The 19,711-nt window shown below is 37.5% G+C and overlaps 1 protein-coding gene across 1 annotated transcript; it reads left to right on the forward strand.

The window, feature by feature from the left end:
- Positions 1 to 1,551: 1,551 nt before the first annotated feature.
- LOC132189962 (coiled-coil protein) lies at positions 1,552 to 13,591 on the forward strand. The gene is made up of 6 exons (XM_059604820.2): positions 1,552 to 1,792; positions 2,127 to 2,254; positions 2,634 to 2,737; positions 2,880 to 2,967; positions 3,248 to 3,309; positions 13,042 to 13,591. The coding sequence occupies exons 1-6, from the start codon at positions 1,680 to 1,682 to the stop codon at positions 13,192 to 13,194; spliced, it is 648 nt and encodes a 215-aa protein (XP_059460803.1). The 5' UTR covers positions 1,552 to 1,679; the 3' UTR covers positions 13,195 to 13,591.
- The last annotated feature ends 6,120 nt before the right edge of the window (positions 13,592 to 19,711 follow it).

Here is a 19,711-nt window from a genome sequence, read left to right on the forward strand (position 1 = left end):
CGATAGGTTTTTACATTTTGAATCATCACTTTTTATTATGCACAATATTTTAAAGAACAAAAAAGATAAAATGTTGGACATCCAAGTTAAAAGTACGAAATTAAATCATTAAAAAAAAAAATTAAAAGTTCACAATAACCATTTTCTATAAAAAAAAAAAAAAAAATTACATGTTTTTTAAAAGGGTAAATATATTATAAATTCATAAGTCAACGTGCCAAAATTATAATTTTTTTTTTTTCGAATTTTTACTCCCTTGGTCAATCGAAAATGCAAAAAAAAAAAATCCATATCATTAGATTTTTCCTAATACCATCAATCCTAACTAAACGCACTGTTTTGCCACCTCAATATATTAATTTTTTATTAATTTAATTTAAAAATTAAATTTAAAAATTTTTTTTTGAAGGGATGGCCGAAAAGTCACCCCCAACTTCTATGGGTTGGCTTGCGGCCACCCTAGGGGTTAGGGTGGCTTTCCGGCCACCCCGGGTGACTTGCGACAAGAATTGTTTCTCTCATCCCTCTTTCCTTTCCTTTTTGGTTCCCGATAAATACGAGACAGAGGGAGAGAGAGGGAGAGCTGGGTGAGATTTGCTGTTCTTGGTGTGTAATTCTTGTGATTTTCTTTAGGGTTTTTGGACTATTTTGATTTGCTGTTCTTGGTAGAATTATAATTAGAATGGGTATTCAAGGTTTAATTTCTGGGTTTTGTTGGTGTTGGCTGCAAATAAATTGATGTGGCTTTGCATTAGGGGTAAAGGGAAAAGATTGCATGTCAGTTGGCGAATTCTTTGGGATTTGGCGTGTCTAATTGGCACAGGAGGTTCGATAACTTTCGTTCCGATAGGCTGTGTTTGGCGAAGGGCCAGACCAGACTGGACCAAAAAACTCAAAAAATTCTTCTCAAAATTAACTCCAACATTCTTACTTTTTATATCGCATCAATCACTTTTTATTACTATTTAAATAAAAAAAAATACTGCAAAACAAATTTTTTCACTTTTTTTATATAAAATATTCTTACTTTTTTATCTCATATCAATCAAATTTACTATAGTACTATTCCATTATCTTTTTCTATTTCATTACCAAACAAAGTCATAAAGTACGAAAAAACTCGTTCTAGGTAGTTCGAGCTCAAGAAGTCTTCGAGTAATGTTTCTGGTGGATTAGAAAAAGAATGGGTTTAGTTGAGACTAACGGAGTTAGAAAAAATCTAACGATAGAAATTTTTTTAGAAATTTTTTTACATTTTCAATTGACTAAGAGAATAAAAATAAAAATAAAAATAAAAACTTAAAAAATTTACAGTTGGCGCGTTATAATATCTTTTTCCTTTTTTTTTTTTTTTTTTTTTAACAATCTTTTTCCTTTTTAAAATCACGGGAGATGCTGTAAAATCAGAAAAAGAGAATCTGAAAAAGTGAACGCGTAAAGAAAACGCAATCCCAACCAGCGTTTTTAGTTCAAAGTCTACGCCAGTTTGGCTTTTACATTATTCCGCGTGGACGTCCTCTAGTCTCGTCAAAGAGACCACATCTCTAAACCTGAACGAGTTCTGACGTCTCTCTCTCTCTCTCTCTCTCTCTCTCTCAATAAAATCTCGTGAAGCCCTAATTCGCTACTCTCTCTCCCCCACACTCCGGAATAGGGCAAAACGAGAAGGCAACCCAACCATGGTGTTCTACTTCAAAGCCCGCTCAGAGATCGGCGATTACACCATCTTCATGGGCCTCGACAAGTTCGAGAACGAGGAGCTCATCAAATACGGCTTCCCCGAGGACATTTGGTACCCTTCCCCACATATTTCTATTTCTTATTTTCCCCAATTATTTTTTTTTTCATATGTTTTATTTTGATTTCGATTTATGTAACTGAAATGGGTAATTTTTGTTTTAACAAATTGGGGAAAATGAAGAAGAATGAAGAGTTCAACATGTACGTGCGTGTTTGTTTCGTTTAGGTCATGTCCGCACAGTAAACAGTTTTGGTTATGTTTTTGACAGACGTGCATAATTAGGTTTTCTAAATCTTGTCTGAGCTTTGCCTGGTTTATAAGTTAGTAGGGTTATTGCATTTTCAGCTTATGAACCTTTTTCTTAGCAGGGGTTTGTTTGTTGCAGGTTCCATGTGGATAAAATGTCTTCAGCCCATGTTTATGTGAGACTGCACAGAGGTCAGACTATTGATGGTATAAGTGAAGGGTTACTGGAGGATTGTGCTCAGCTTGTCAAAGCAAATTCCATCCAAGGCAAAATCTAAACCAGATTCAGATTCATCCTCTTTTTATAAAACAGTTCATTTAATTGTGTGTATACTTTTATTATATGTTGTCGAAGAATTGACTGATTACCTCATAACTATGAAGTGGGTATTTTGATACTTGATGACCTTTTGTGTATAGAAATAAAAAGTTCACACACATGTAATAAGATCCTATACCAGACAAATGCAGACATATATACTCTTAAGATTAGCTAACACTATAGATGGCTAGCAATCATTCTTCCAATTTGAGTTTTATTATATAAGATTAGCTAACACTAAAGATGGCTATCAATCATTCTTCCAATTTTAGTTTCAGTTTTGTGGTGTTATAGATGAGTTACTCTTTCCTGATTATATGGCAGGCAACAAGGTCAACAATATTGATGTTGTTTACACTCCCTGGTCCAATTTGAAGAAAACTGCTTCAATGGATGTTGGTCAAGTTGGTTTTCACAATCCAAAAATGGTGGGCTCCTCCTTTTTTGTAGCATGTGCATAATGTTATCTGGGATGCTAGTTTTCTTTGTGGATTTTTTTTTTTTTTTTAATCTTTTTTGGTTGTGCATGTATGAGAAATAGATCTTTCTTTGATTTGATGCTGCATATAGGTGCGGACTGTGAGAGTGGAGAAGCGGATTAATGAGGTAGTGAATAGGTTGAACAGGACAAAAGTGGAAAGGAAACCTGATTTGAAAGGTACAATTATGATCTCAGCGTCCTTTTTGGATTCTTTTATTCTAAAGCTAATACTCTAGTTGCTCTTTGTGGAGGAAAACGGGGTGCAACTTTTGGGTCTTCTTCCTAGTTATGATATTTTTAGCAATTTTCTCCTGTATCACTTATTTTATTTCATTTATTTTATTTTTATTTATATGCATGTATATCAGATACGAATTATTCTGATTTTATGTCTTACTTTAATCTTCATCTTCTATAATCCTGTCATGATGTCTCTACTTATATCATATAACTGCAGCCGAGCGGGAAGCAGTTAGTGCAGCAGAAAGAGCGGAAAGGAAACTACAGCTGAGAGACAAAGTAAGTTCCATATATTCTGTTGTTGATTGTTTTCCCTTATTGGCCAATATGAGGTCAGTAAGATTGAGATACCTTTACTATTTGGGTGAACATAGGCCCTGAATAGCCAATAGTGGCCTCATAGGGCTTATGGTAACAGAAGTATATTATTCTATTAAAACTTATTTTGGCATACACTTCTGAATTTTAGATGTATCAAAGGAATAGCCTTGAAGTCATTCTGCAATTTAACTCAAATTGAGGTTTTGGATGGTAGAATTTTGACATGTGTTCCCTGTCAGTGGAACCTTCTTTTGGGAAATTATTTAATGAGATGCTTATGCTTTGCTCGTGTATCCCATATAGAGCTGGGATTCACTTTGGCTGCCTTTCACAACAGATTTGTATGCAAATTTGAGGTCTACATGTGGTTTTTGAGATGTGCAAATTACTACTCTGGTGCTACTTGGGCTTTGGCTCAAGTGGTGAGGGTTGGGGTTGTGGTAGGTCTAAGGTTTAAATCTTAACAAAATTCATCATAAAAAAAGAAAGAAAGAAAAACCACTATGGTTTTGTGGGTTGATTGTGCTGAAGATCTCTTCCATTCCAAATATGTTTTCCTCTAGAAATCATGTTTGACTGTCAATGTCATCTTCCTTCTGCTTAAAGCCTGGCGTCTAGATATCATATCTTTTAGTGCTTGCTTCTCTACATCCAGATATTAGATCTTAAAGTTATTGCTTATCTAGCATGCTTGTGTACTTCTGGACAAACCTCCAGTGGAGTTGAAGTCCAAAAATTCCAACTAATTATCCAATTATTTGTAGCCCTTCCATTTGATTACATAGGCTGGCTTAAGGAGGCAATAGGATACCTCTTCCTGGAATTTGACGACTAGTTACACTTTAATGTGCATGGTATGTATTGATTGTTAAGCACCATACGCAAAAGGCATGTTGATCCATCTTTACACAAACGAGCTTTTCCACTTGAAGACACCAAGCTTTTTTAATGGAGTTGTGAGGTATTGAACATGACCAGTTTTCAGTTCTTTTGCTTGAAGTGTCTCCTTTTACCATGAAATTGTACTTGCATTCACCAGATCCACCTATCACGGTTGTAATCATTAAAAAAGATCATTGAAAAAGCATGAGTTGTTATCAAAACATTATAAAGTTGATGATTCCCACCAAGAATATGATCGTGGATCGTGCTAATTCCATATGATTCAGTATTGCGAAGCATGTGCCCATCACTCCGTTAATGGCATCAAATATGAAATATGGAGTCCCTATATCCTTGTGGTTAGCGAAGAACATCCATTGGACCTAATTTTTGGTAAAATTGAGATTTTGTGTCCTTATATGATAAGTGTCCCTTAGGGATTGATGTTTTTTTCCCTCTTTTTTTGGAAAGGGGGAATGAGGAGGGGGCATGCTTTTTAAGAAGGTATTCTGATGGTTTTCACCAATCCAGAGTATGTGGGCCTAGACAAGGTTCTATTGGACCATGATGGTGTGTCTGTTGAGCTAAAGTTTTGTGTTGCTTTGGTCTCTTGAGCAATGGGGTAGCTTAGATGGTGCTTAATTGAATCCAAAGTGTTTTAGGTTGTGGAGGGAAATTCTTTGGTGGAGCTCCGCTTGGTTGTAAATTTCCTCCTATTGGCCGCTCGTTGTTGAGTGTGGACAAGAATCAAATGGAGTTGATGCTGTGTTCCTGGGGGGAAGACCGTACATAGAGGTGTTGGAATCCAAACCTTTGCCTCGAGGGAAAGAGGGCATTGGGCAGTAAGGAGTGTTTGGGTCTAGTGGTAGTCCTAGGTTTTTAGTCGGTGAAGGTTACCCAATGATGGATAGAAGCAGTTATGGTCAAAGTCTCGATATGTGCTCCCTTAAAGAGATGTTGAAGTGCATTTTTAAGGATGTGGCTTGTTGTTTAGAGTGATTGGACTTGGACCAAGACTATCTCGTTGCTAAGTGGTGGAGGCCTGTTTTCACCAGTGGTCCTTCTCACCATGACCAATTCCTTTGCATTGGTGAGGAAGCCAAACTTCGCCAATGGTCCTTTCTAGTCCTCGTTTGCAGCTGTCTCTTCCCCGTGTTCCAAGCCTTGTCAAGAATTAGGTGGCTATGTCTAGTTTTGGAGTTGTGGGTATGATTTTGAAGCCTCTGGTGCTACCTAATCTTCTTGCCGGTGGTCCTTCCCAAAACTCACCTACAACTCTGACTGTCCCATTGCCACACAAGCTAGACTCTTCTCGTGGTGATAAGGGGGTGGATCCTCTACCTAGTTTGACTGGGATGGAATTGGGCAATGTTGTAAGGAATAGTTAGGTTGTGCTTGACTCAGATCCTTGCTGGGTGGTGGATCTTTTCAATTGGGTGGAAGCCTCGTTGTGTACTCCCCTAAGCTCCTATTCCCCTGTTGTTGTGGGGGAAATAAGGTCGTCTCAGGTTCAAGTATTTTGAGTGGGTTTTCAAAGAGTAAAGGAAATCTATCGTGTTGTGGGGTATTGTGTGTGGGCTTTGAGGAGCAGTTTATATCGATTTTGATAGTTATTGAAGTGGGTTGTCTTCAAAAAATGTCGCGTTCCATTTCTAACCTTGGTAGCAAAGGCAATAGGGAGTTAAAAAGGTTGTAATGCTCTATTAGTTATGATTTTAAATCTGAGACTTCTAGTTGTGCAAGTGGAAAGGAGAGGGGTTATTCAATGTTTAATGAAGCCTAAAATCTTATCTTGGAATGTGAGAGGGTTAAATGAGGGCGACAAATGCCTATGGGTGATGAGAAACTTGCACAAAGAAACTATGTTGGAGGCCATGTCTCGTAGTTTAGTGTGTAGTTAATGGGGTTTCCATCACGTGGATTGGTGTTGTTTGGATTCAAAGGGGTGATTATGTGGGATAGGAGGGTGGTGGAAAAGATCAACGTGTGTGGGGGAGTTCACCCTAGTTTTTTCCTTCAAAAACATTGAAGGTCATCTTACCTTTATGGGTATCTATGGCCCTAATTCTGACAGAGATAAGAGGCTTCTTTGGGATAAGTTGGTTGGCTTGCTCATTTGGTTGAACTTTCCTTGGTGCATTGGGGGTGATTTTAACATCACCTGGTTCCCCAATGAGAAATCGGGAGTAGCTCGCTTATACCCAGCTATGATGGAGTTCTCTGACTTCATTTTTTATTAGGGCTTGATGGACCTCCTCTCATTGGTGGTATTTATACTTGGTCGAATAATCAGGAGTCTCTCTTAGTTTCTAGCTTTGTCCCAAAGAAGGCTTCCTAGGCTATGCTCAGATCATTTGCCGATTCTCCTTGATTGTGGTTACTTTCATAGGGAAGTAGGTATTTCAAATTTGAAAACATGTGGTTAAAGTCTAAGGGGTTTTGTGGATAGAATGGTGGGACTATCACTTCCTAGGCTCCCCAAGCTTCATTATGGCCAGCAAGCACAATGCTTTGGAATTTGATTTAAAGAAATGAAATGAGGAGGTGTTTGATGATGTAGGGAGAAGGAAAAAGACCCTCTGGGAAGAGGTATGTGCTTTTGATACCATTGAAGAAGAGAGCATTAGGCAACAAGGAGAGAATGAAGAAGGCAGAAGCTTCAAGTGAGTTAGAGAGATCCATTCTCACGGAGGAGATGAGTTGGAGGTGGAAATCTAGGACTTTGTGATTAAGGGATGAAAACAAATGCATGAAGTTTTCCCACAAAGTGGCCAACTTCAACAAGAGTGGGAACTCCATTGACTCTTTGTTGATTGATGGTACAATTTCTACTAATTGGGTGGAGATCAGTGAACACATTGTCCAGTTTTATAAAAAGTTGTATACTGAGCAATTTAGCTGGTGGCCTTTGTTGGATGACCTTTCCTTTAATTCTATTGGTGGGGCCGAGGCTATTTTGTTAGAGAGTTTGAGGAAAGGGAAGTGTTGAAGGTAGTGAAAGCAATGAATGGTGACAAAGTCTCGGGAGCTGTTGGTTACTCTATGGCGTTCTTGCAAGTTTGTTTGGTTGTGTTTAAAGAAACATTATGACGGTCTTTTGTGACTTCCATGCTAGAAGTTTGAAAAGAGCATTAATGCGAGACATTCATTGCCTTCATTTCAAAGGTTCCAAGGGCGGCTGATACTAAAGACTTCCTCCCAATTAGCCTTGTGAGTGGCATTTACAAAACTATTGCTAAGATTTTAGCAAATAGGTTGAAGATGGTGTTGGAGAAGATTATCTCTAAGTTGTAGAATGTTTTCATCCGGGGTAGGTATGTAACACTCCGGTTCCATATTGGGAAGATAAGAAAAAGCCCATATATTGTGGGTGGTTTATAAAGATAGCCATGTGTGCTAAGCCCACATTGCCTAGTTACTAGGTAAAATTGGGCTTTATAATAAATACTAGGGAAGCTCCAAATTGACTAGTGTTTTTAGGTGGGATTTATAACGCTTTTCTCTGGGTTGTTACAAATGGTATCAGAGCCACCTAGTAACGCCAAGTCATGTGGTACTAGAGCACTGCATGACGTGGGCTTGACGAGGACGTCAGGAATTTAAGAGGGGGAGTTTTGTAACACCCTGGTCCCATATTAGAAAGATGAGAAAAAAGCCCACATAGAGTATGTGTGGTTTATAAAGATAGTCATGGGTGCTAAATCTCACATTGTCTAGTTATTAGGTAAAACTGGGATTTATAATGAATTCTAGGGAAGCTTCAAATTGACTAGTTCTTTTGGGGTGATAGGGCAAATATGTCTTAATGTTTTTTCTTGGGTCGTTACAAGGTAGATCCTTGATTCTGTTCTTATTACCAAGGAAGCCAAGTCTACTGTACAAGTTGGACTTTGAAAAAGCCTATGATCATTTTAATTGGGATTTTTTGTTGTACATGCTGAGGTGTGGTTTTAGGGGGCAGTGGTGCTCTTGGATAGCTCATTTTGTTTTCACGGTTCTTAGTTTTGGTAAATGGTACTCCCATCGATTTTTTTATTAGCTCCTGTGGTTTGAGACAAGGGGGCCTTCTATCCCCTTCGTTGTTTGTCATTGTGATGGACGTGTTGGGTAGGACTATTTTTGCTATAGTGAGTGGGGGATTGTTAACTAGTTTCTTTGTGGGGACATGGATTGATATCTCCCACCTTTTGTTTGCAGATGATACTTTGGTTTCTAGTGAGGCTGACCCAAATCATCTACATCATTTGTGGTGCTTGTTTTTATTCTTTGAAGTTGTCTAGGGCTTGAAAGTTAACTTGGCTAAGTTAGAATTGGTTCCTGTGGGTGATGATGTTGATGATGTGGATGGATTGGCAGGTAATATGGGTTGTGGGGTTTCCCCTTTGCCTTTGAAGTATCTTGGTCTTTTGGTGGGGGCCTTCTACAAGGCCAAGTCTATTTGGAACGACATTATTGAGAAGATAGAGCATCGATTGGCTGGTTGAAAAATGATGTATTCATGTGGTAGGGTTACCCTTACTAAGAGTACCTTCCAATTTACTTACGTACTTTATGTCCCTCTTTCATCTCTCTATGGGTGTAAGTCTAGGGGTGTAAACAAGCTGAGCTTGAGCGAGCTTCTCTTGTTTGGATTTGGCCTGTTTAAATTTTACTTAAGCTCGAGTCGAGCTTAAGGACGAGCCAAAAAATCAAGCTCGAACTTGAGCTCATAATAAATCAAGCCGAGCCGAGTCAATTCACGAGCTGTCTCTTATATTTAATTTAATTTATTTAATTTATTATAAATTTAAACTTCAAGTACTCCTAAACTGCTCAAGAAGCCAGCTTGCATATGAGCATTTGCTTAGTCTATCTAGCAGAGTATGGAGCCCGAGTCAATACAGTAAGGCACTTGGTTTCGAAGAGAGGATATGCATCATTTTATAATAAAAAAATGCTATTAGGAAAAAAAAATCATCAATTTTTAATATTAATATGAGGAATTATGTGAATAACTATCAATTCGAGCCTTATACGAGCTGCTCACGAGCTTAGCCGAGTCGAGCCGAGATAGCTTCGTTTAATATTCAAGCTAGGATTCGTGTTCATGAAGCGCTTCATTTAATATTCGAGTCGAGCACGAGCCGAGCTTATGTGAGCCGAGCCCGAGCGAGCGAGCGAGCAGCTTACTCTCTTAACAGCCCTAGGTGTAACAAACCATATTGAGAAGCTTCAACATGATTTATTATGGGGCGGGCTTGGCGAAGAGTTCAATTATCACTTAGTAAACTAGTCTAAGGTTTGTTCTCTGATCTCTATAGGAAGTTGGCAGCCCGGAACTTGCTAATGTTTTATCGAGCTCTCTTAGGGAAATGACTTTGGTGCTTTGTGCATAAGAGGGAGGCTTAGTGAAAAGTTGTAGTGAACTCTAAATTTGGTAGTTCGTGGGGTGCGTGGTGTTCTAATGAGCCTCTTGGGGCGTATGAGGTAGGTTTATGAAAGAATATTAGGTAGTGTTGGGGGAAATTCTCTAGGCATACCATATTTGAGGTGGGAGATGACTCAAAGGTTAGTTTTTTGTATGATCTGTGGTGTGGCGATTTGGCCTTTAAGGAAGCATTATTTGCCATTGCTTGTGTGAAGGATGCTTCTGTTGCTACTCACATGGAGCTTTTGGACGGCTCCACTCAATGGAATGTAAGCTTTACTAGAGTAGTTTTTGACTAGGAGGTGGATGTCTTTGCCTCGTTCTTTAGGGTGTTGTATTAAGTTAGAGTGAGACGGGAAGGTGAAGACAAGCTTTGGTGGGTCCCCTCCAAAAGAGGTTTGTTCGTTGTTAGGTCCTACAATGTCTTGGCTCGCATTGATGGCTTTCGCTTCCCATAGAAGTGTGTTTGGCGGCTGTTTTTGCTAGGTTGGTGGCTTTAGGAAAGATCCTTACCATGGACAATATGAGCAAACAAGATGTCATCGTGGTTGATAGGTGCTATATGTGTAAAAGGAATGGGGAGTCCATAGACTATCTTCTTCTCCATTGCCTTACTGAATGTTTTCTTCGTTGATTTGGATTATCTTGGGTTATGCTTAGACGTGTAGTTGACTTATATGTGAGTTGGTGGATTGCTGGTAGTGCTCGGAATGCTGCTGTGTGGAAGATGGTGCCTTTGTGCCTTTCGTGGTGTCTATGGAGAGAAATGAATGACAAAAGTTTTGAGGATTGTGAAAGGACTCGGAGGAAATTAAGTCGTCATTTTTTTTTTAATCTGTATGTTTGGACGACGATTTTTGTTTTTTCTAATTATTAGTTATCATGATTTTCTTGTTATTTTTTCTCGTTCTAATTAAGTGTTTTTTCATGTATACTTCTTATGTACCTAAGGTGCCTTACGGTTTTAATGATGTCTCAACTACTCATAAAATAAATAAATAAAAGAGAGAAGGGAAAGAAGCATGAATAGAGGGTGGGAAAGGTTTGGAAAGCCCACAATAAAACAAGTGTCTTTTTGCGAAATTAATTTTGTTTCTTAGTTATCATGTTATGATCGGTGGTAGTTTTCATTTCACCCTTATAGTCAATCAACCATTTCATTGCTGTAGGATTTTTTTCTTGCATCTATAAATTGTTATTCTGGTACAGGATAAGTGCAGTGTTTGGCTGTTTTATTAGATCCCTGCCCACCCATATCATGACTAAACTTAGATGACATCCTCTTTGGTAATTTTAATAGCACCATTAAGCTCTCAAATTTATATTTTTTTTGGTTTCTTACTTTCTTCAATAGGGGTGTTGCATAAGTTTTGCAGGAAACTTTTTGATCCCCATATGCTCTTCAGATTACAAAATTTAAAAAGCAGTTGGCTGCTCATCTTCCCGAGCCGAGCCGAGCCGAGGGAGCAGTTGTATATTTCCTAGGGTTGGCAATTTTTGACAAGATTTGCAAATCTTGCTCGAAATTAGTTGGGTAGGGTTGATGAGTTTGACTCATTTAATTAAATGGATTATATTAGAGTTGACCTATATAATCTTATATCTATGCTTGATAAGACTTGAACTTGGCATTTAGAGTTGAAATGTTTTGATACGACCTATGAACTCAACATAAAATTAGTAGGTTAGTGTTGAGGGGTCTGACCCTCCTTTAATTAAAGGGTCGGTTTGACCAATTTAATTAAATAGGTTAGGTTAAGATTGACCTATATAATCTTATATCCATGCTTCGACACGACTTTAACTTGATACACAAACATGAATTGCTACTCTTAATATTTTCAGTACACCTAGATTGTGCTATCTGTGATACATATCAATTTGGAGAAAAAAAAAAAAAAAAAAAAAAAAAAAATCTGCTAGGCTTTTCCTTTCCCAAGTTTGAAATTCGCCTGGCATTTCTAGTTTTCTGGAGTGAACAAAGTTTTTAGGGGAAAGTCTACATACCCCCCTCAAACTACCACCCAATTGACAATGTCCTCCCAATGATGATGAAAATACCCTTAATAAAATAAAATAAATAAAAAATAAAACAATTTTTTAAAAAAAAATAAAAACAAAAATTCAGGGTGTGAAAATTAAAATATATATATATATATATATCGTCTTTTTTCTGGTCTTAGAGGGGATATTGTCAAATGTTTGATAGTTTAGTAAGGATATTGTCGCAATTGAAAGTTTGGGGAGACATTGTCAATTGGGTAATAGTTTGAGGGAGTATGTGGACTTTTTTCAAGTTTTTAATTTCCATTTTTTTTTTCTTTGTAGCATGTCATCAGTCACGACATCAGCTTGTTCATCTTGTTGTCTTCGGCAATCTTGTCAAATAATTTTTTTTTTTTTTTTGTCGGGGAACCTCTTCAAGGCAGGGCCTTTCGGACCCACCCCTGCAAAGTAAACCCCGTCCCATACACTGCACCCTCAGAAGTTTCTCTACACGAAACTATTTAAATCGCTAACTTTTCACCAGGGAGTGTGGCCCCAAGAAATTGTTTGCACCCATAAGGTGTTGAACCTTGTACCTTGAAGGGAGCAAACCCTCAAGACTAAGGCCTTCACCACCACTTGGTGTGATATAGAGTGGATATTTTGAATTGCAGAACTTGGATTTCTTTTTCTCACATTTGTAATATTTAGATGACAATTGAATGATCTATTGTGGCAATAGTCAATCCCTTGATGGCGTAGAGGTTCAATTTCATATCTTTAGTTGAGAATGCTCTAGATTCAAGCTTAGTGGGTTTCTTTTTGTCTACTTCTCCCAAGCTCGAGTTGTGAACCCCACCCACCGAAAAAACAAAAAAAAAAAAAAAAAAAAACCGTATTTGTTTTAATTTTTTAAAATAGCAACTTAATAATTAATCTTGTTGTTTTGTGCCTTTCCCAATCTTTTGCAATTCTGTTAGTGTTTTTACCAAGGATAAACAATGCACCAAAAGTTGTTAATTTTATATTTGATCAACAATGAGGGAAATTTTGGTTTTTTTTATTTTTTTTTATTTTTTTTTAATGATGATACATCTGTGTAAAATCTGTGGTTATTTTCTGGAAGACCAGACACATAATTATGATTATTATATTGGGTTGGCATTTTATCTTAGCTCTTGTATTCTCAACTTTGAAACATTGACCTTGTGTTACTTTTGTGTGCGCTCCGGCTATTATGAGCAATAGTACTGGGTCTCGAGTTTAGTTACATTTTTGGGTTATATTAAATTGTAAAGCAATTTTATTCCTTCATTTTTGAGCTCCTAATGAAATCCCACTTCGTTTTAATCTAATATAAAATTTTAATTGAATTTTCATTTAATAATGCAAGTCATCCACGTTTGTCTTTGCAGAAACGACGGGAGGAGATGGAAAGGCTCGAAAAGGAGAGACAAGCAGAGCTAAGGAGCTACAAGGGTTTGATGGTCTCTGAAAACATGACATCCAATAAACAGATTGGAGCCACAAGCAAGTCCTTGCAGGAACTGGAAGAAGATTTTATGTGAGCTCATAATTTGTTTAAATGTTTAGTAGATGTCTAGTAGCTGCCAAAGTTAATGTGGGTTAGTCATTCAGGCGTCAACTTATTTCCCCTGTGATTGAATAACTCTGATTCCCAAGTCTGTTTTCCTGTGGATGTTAATAAGAGATAGCATCTTCAATGTTAACAGAGGTGGGGGGGAGGGGAAAGAAGGGAGAAGGCCTACGGGGGGAGGGGGTGGGGGAATCTCCTTTTACTTTCCATATGTATAATTGGATGATGATGATGATAAACTAATTTGCATCTGCATTGGGATAATGGGTGATAAACCTGTGCTTTTGCTGTCAACGTTAAAAGCCAAAAAAAAAAAAGACTTGCTATATACACACATATATATATTTCTAGTTTGTTTTGAGTTTTCATTAGGTTGAGATTGTCTTATTTATGTTAAAAACTCTTGCAGACAGGCGTGTGTTTTATGAGTACTTGCTGTTGAAAATGGCTCTGAGCCTTATTTGAATCAATGTGTGGTGATTGATCACTCATAGCCTCAGACAAAGAAAAGAAAAAAGTAATGACTGATGGGAATGGCTATGCATCGATTGGCAATTGTTTACCATTTGCAATAAAAACAAAACCAGATTCTTTTGTACAAAAAACTTCTCTTCAATAGTTTCAGAACTCCGGCTGGGAGCAGTTGCACGGGTGCTACTTACTTGCCAGCGTCATAGATTTCCGGACATTGGATGCAGAAGATCTCTCCATTTGTTTTTTTTTTTTTAACCTATTCAATATGGGGAACAGAAACAGGAACGGGAAAGGAGAAAGCAAAATAGAAATATGTATAAAAAGGTACAACCCTAAAGCGTCTAGAAAATGGTACAGAAAACAAGTAATAAAATAACCAGCGAAAACAGGTTACAAATAAATGACGAGCAGCTGTAAAGGATTGCTAGCAAAAGAAAAGCATATGACAAAAGGCCGCATAGTCCGACACAAACCATCGTAAGAAGCACAACAAACGAACTAGCATCGAAGGAGACTGGATTGGAGCCAAAAGAAAAAAGTCCCAATCTTACAAAACAACAACACGAGCAGAAGACTAGAACAAAAGCCCAAACAAGACGACGACAGAGATTCATAAAAAAAAAAAAAAGAAAAAAGTCTCAAAACATAGTAGTGCCAACGGTGGGTGAGACAGTGGGATGGAAAGAGGCAACTTGGGTGCATGAGATCTAAGCGTGGGTGCATAGACGTCAGACGGAGGAGCAACGACCAGCGGCGAGAAGCTGGAAGGCCGAAGAAGAAGGTGGACGAGCGCATTGAGGGCCAAGACTGACAAAGAAAAGTAGATCGAGCTTTGAAAAATTCGATCTAAGAACCAAGCTAGTTCCAATGAGGAACACGGTGGAGGAGGCAAGCAGCGAGGTGGCAAAGGCAGCTGGTGTTGTGGAGGAGGCAAGATGCTGTGACAGAGGGTGGATGATCAACCAAGAGGAAAAAAAAAAAAAAAAAAAAAAAGGCACACAAATGGAGCAAAAGGGAGGAAGAAAGGGGAAAGAGGAATGAGGGAAGAGATCCCTCCTCCCCTATAGCAGCCACAAATGGCAGCAGAGAGACCTCACAAGGTAGGCGGAAAAAAACTCAAACCCTAAGGTTGAGAGCTTCACTCTCTAAAAGAAAAAAAGAGAATTGATTAAGCCTATGTATGCGCAAGATCTCTCCATTAAAAAGTATTGATGATTGATGTTGGTTTCCTCGAGTTTCAATTCTCTACACTTTTAACTATACATCCCAGGGTGCATCACCAGTCACAAGAGAGCAGGGAGCTTATTTTGTGTTTGATTATTTATGTCATTTTTATCGTAATACTTGCAATAAATTAAAGAAACTCATACCTTTTGTTTTTTAAGAAAGTAATTAAAAAAAGGTAAATCGAAGCACATGATATTTTAATCCAGCCATATTCACTAGAAAACTTCTCACAATGAATATTGTTAAGAGTAGTTTTTGAATGTGATGAGCAACGAATCAATTTGCACATGCAAGAAAGGGAAATTATAAGCAAGAGAGCTTGTTGGTATGTTTCGGCAGGGGATAGGTGTGATGATTAAATCAGAATAATATTCGAGAAAGCAAATAGAATGTAATTGGTTACCAAAAAAAGTTTTTGTTACCTGGTTGAAGCTTTCCTTTTATAGTGTTTTTATGTTACCATTGAGACTTCCGTTTTGGCCTCAATGATTTGTAAGAGGGATAAACCTCATATGCGGATGCTGCATAAAATGTGGGTTTTGCAACACCCAATAGCATAAAGCCACATCATATAAAGCCAAAAAAATGCACAAAAAAACTTTACAACCTAATACACTTGATTTTCACTTCTTTCGTCTTCTCTCTTCTTCTCTTCTTCACCGAAAATTTGCAACAGTCTGCCAGCTTCTTCTTCATTATTTCTCTTCTTCTCTGGGTCACACTCTTCTCTGGGCCGTAGATCTCTCTTTGGCGCCATGAGTCACATTTTCCGACTCTAGAGAGTAATTTTTTCCAGCTTTATGGTGATAAAATTCCTAAATGATTAATTATCCACATCTAGATTTTAGTTTTGAATCCAAAAACGAATTTTGATGCATTAGAAACGGGTTTTAATGTATTAGAATTGGATTTTTAGGCATTAGAATCGAGTCACGACCGATGAAACCAGCCGGTGAGACCCACAGCGTGGGTCTCGCCATTAGACCCATGCGCCAGACCCGTGGGTCTGGCCGGCTGGTCTCGCTAGATTTGGCTGCCGTGGGTCTCGTGTCTCGCCGGACTTAGCTGGTCTTGCCGGATTTGTTTGGTTCCTATTTTGATTGGGTGTTGTGTTTTCATTTTAATTTGTTGTATTTTTTCTTAAAATGATGATGTGTTTCATGCTTATTGGAAGCTACAAAATGGCTTGTTTATGCACCATCTGCTTAGTAGGGGCTCTCTTTTTGGAGTGAGGCTTAACTATTGGGATTTTAATTTTTATTATTTCCTAAAATCTGATTTGCTACTATTGGAGATAATCCCCTGCTTTGCTTGGCACCGTGAAACCAGGTTGGTGTATTCTTTTTCGGCTTAAATAGGCCCAATGATCTTTGGTTTATTTTGCGACGTAGGTTGGCTTTCTATGTCGGCCCAATTGTCAACAGTTATCTCCAATTCTCTTATACGGCATGGCTTGGATAATAGAAATTTTTATGAGTCGTGGCCCTGGTGGGATTGGAGTCGACTCTTAGGTTTTCTGTTGTTATTCTTTTAAGGGTTAAATACTTTTTTGTCTCTTAGGTTTTAACACTTTATTTTTTTTTTCTTAGGGTTTCATTTTTATTATAAGAGGTACCATGTAGTTTTCATAAAGATCAAGATGGTACTTCCATTAAAATTCCGTTCAAAACTTAACGGAATGTCATATCAGCACCAATCAAATGTTGTCACGTGTCATATAATTAATTTTTAAAAAAAATATATTAAAAAATTTATTTTTTTTCAAAAAAAAAAAAAAAATTGACAGCAAAAATACTAATCCATATCTAATCAGAGTGCAACAAGAGCTCTTGCCCAAAAGTTCTTTTTGACTTAAAAGTTCTATTTTTCAAACTCAATCCCAAATAGGCTCTTAGTACATTCTTAGTTGATTATTTGTTTATTTTTTTGTCGTTTATGTTTTCTTTTATTCAAAATCAAAAATCTTTTGGAACTAGGTTAGGATTAAATTAGTTTTAGATATAAATTGTTTGTCAAAAACACAATTCCCTATTGATTCAACCTCGCACTTGCAAAAGTTATATTGCAAATGATTCGTGCACTTGCGAGTACTTTTAAAGCTCACAACACATACTGTTGAACTATCACTGTTTTTCATGATTATAAGCATGTATTATATTTATATTGCATCCATGGATTACTGGCATACTCAAATTGTTGCATACTTTATCAAACAGAGTTCATCACTAATGGCATGGGTATTGTGTGCATTACCTCTCACTAAGTCTTTGGACTTGCCCTTTTTTATTTTCCCTCCCATTATGTATAAATTGTATGGTTTAGCTAGCGTAAAGGAGGAAACCTTCAGACCGGATCTTGGTGATTGCGCAAGACATGATTCAGGTCATTTTTTAGGACATGGACTCTATTTGGCTGAAGTCCATGTAGGAAGATGGAGGAACTATCCAAGCTGAGATGATAGAGATAGTAATCATGCTTGCATTATTTAAGTTTATGCATTAATCTTGTTATCTTATTTTCAAACAATGATTTGGAGATATAATATGTTATTTTGATGATCGGTCTTTGACCATACATTTGATGACCTATTTATAATAGAATGTTTTTATCTTTATTCTGGTGGTCATGCTTATGGTATTTAGTTATTGCTTTCTATTCCTGTAGTTTAAAAGTCATTCGATGTATTCTCACGCTTAGGAAAGATAATGATCCATGAGTCTTGTCCGGTGAGGGATGTAGGCTGGGAGACGAACCATTGAGTCAATTACCAATTAATTAATTTTCATTGGGCGTTACAATTATACATGTTAACCCTATGGTCAAAGAAGCTTACTTTTATAATTGACATTTGATCCATGGTTTTATAGTTTATCGACGCACCATGTACGAATGAGGGTCACAACTATGGCATCGTTACTGATGTGGATCACCCGGGGTTTAAATCCAATTGGGCTACTAACGATGACAATATGTGTGCTTCACATGGGCACCGATATTATATTACAGATCCTTCGGGATGGCGCTAATCTTGCTGAAAATGGGTTAATATCATGATTAGACAATATGAATGTTTTTTTTTCCTAAGCAAATAAGAAAATGGTTACGTGATTAAAACATTGAAAATGGTGCGGGCTTTCCAACAACAAACCCAAAATGAAAGTTACAGTGCAAGAAATACAAGTGAAAAGTAGGAGATGAGTCATAAAATGACTTGGTCTTTTTAATAAGGGCCGAAAAAAAAACGGTTTAAGCACCAAGACGGAATAAACAAGTAGGGGGTTTAACCCTACCCAAACACCCACAAGGTAAAGCCAACCACCAAGAGGAAGCTGTAGAAGAAAAGACACTATAAAGACATCAGGATCCGAAAAGGAAAGAACACTCCAGATTTCGGTATAGGAAACCAAGTGATAAAAGACACAAAGCAATAAAAGTAGCAAAAAAAAAACAAAACAAAAAAAAAACAAAAATCAACAACTTTGGCGGAGGGCATGGCATAGGAGGTCAGTGTGAAGGGGCTGACCTACATGTGAGGTTCACACGCAAGAGCATGAGATCCACACTCCGACACGTGGATGTCGGGGGGAGGAGCAGCCTGTGTCTACAGGAGGATGGAGAGCCGATGGAAGCAGTGGAGTGGCGCGTTGGAGGTTGGATCCATCGAAGGAGAGTAGATTGAGATTTAAAAAAAAAATCCAATATGAAAACCTTGACAAATCCGGCTACCGACGCGGAGGAGGAGGCGGAGAGTGAGATGGAGAAGAAGACCAGCACAGAGGAGGAGCCACAATGCTGAAGTTGAAATTTTGGGCAAGATAAGTCGCACAAGATGACACATAAACCTCATAAGAGGCAACAACAAAAGGTAAAAGATTCATAAAGAGAAAATGAGGAGAGAGGAGGGAAGAGATTAAATATCTTCCCTTCTCCCAGGCAGCAAGTAGTGACGGCTAGGGTTGTTTAGAGAAGGGGTAGAAAGAAAAAAACACTTGGTCTACTTGGTCTTACCATATGGATGTTTAACATGCTTACTTAATATATCATGTGCTACATCTGTAATGCTTTAACATGACAACTTCTTTTTTTTTTTTAATTTTTTTTAATTTTTTATTTAGCAGAGAACTTCATTTGTATTATTGCTTGTGATTTACAAACTTTTGCTAAATAATTGATTTTACTATATGATAACATATACACCATATGTATATATTACTCACTAAGTCATGGACTTATGTTTGTATATTTTCCACTTATAAAACATGTGTTGTTTTATATTTGGACTACTTTTAAAAGTCGGATTCGAGGAGGACCTCGCGGCAGTTGCAGTCATTTGGTGTTCTGATGGGGATCTGGTTTATGCCTGAGGACTCATTGTAAGATTTCAAAGACCGTTCATAGTAATTAGTACTTTTTGGTGATGTTGCAGATTTAGAGTTTTGAGACATATTTGTGTAATAAGGTTTAGTTTGAATATTTTATAATGATGATATGTATAATATAATTTCAATTAATTTAATGATTCTTAGTAAATGTTCTGGTTGTAATGATTAATATTGATAGAATAATAGAAAAATTATATGTTTTCACTGTTTAGAGATCCATTGGTTTTATTCTTTGTGAGAATTAAACGGGGAAGCATATTGAGTAGTTAATTACTAGTTAATTAATTTCTCAGGGTGTTATATGAGGCTCCTTCGCTAGGGGCCCCTCCACCTTATTGTACAGTCTCTCTTCTATTGTTTTTGAGTACTCCTTGATCGAGTATTCACCATATTGGCTTTTGTCTG

The sequence above is a fragment of the Corylus avellana genome, chromosome 9, assembly GCF_965113065.1.
Source record: "Corylus avellana chromosome 9, dhCorAvel1.hap1.2, whole genome shotgun sequence".
Taxonomy (NCBI): Eukaryota; Viridiplantae; Streptophyta; class Magnoliopsida; order Fagales; family Betulaceae; genus Corylus; species Corylus avellana.

What these genes read in the sequence shown, in the direction of transcription:
- LOC132189962 (XM_059604820.2), top strand. Translation starts at nt 1,680, where the DNA reads ATGGTGTTCTACTTCAAAGCCCGCTCAGAGATCGGCGATTACACCATC. An exon ending in GTTTTCACAATCCAAAAATG is followed by an intron (nt 2,738 to 2,879) that starts GTGGGCTCCTCC and finishes TGCTGCATATAG; the next exon opens with GTGCGGACTGTGAGAGTGGA. An exon ending in AACTACAGCTGAGAGACAAA is followed by an intron (nt 3,310 to 13,041) that starts GTAAGTTCCATA and finishes TTGTCTTTGCAG; the next exon opens with AAACGACGGGAGGAGATGGA.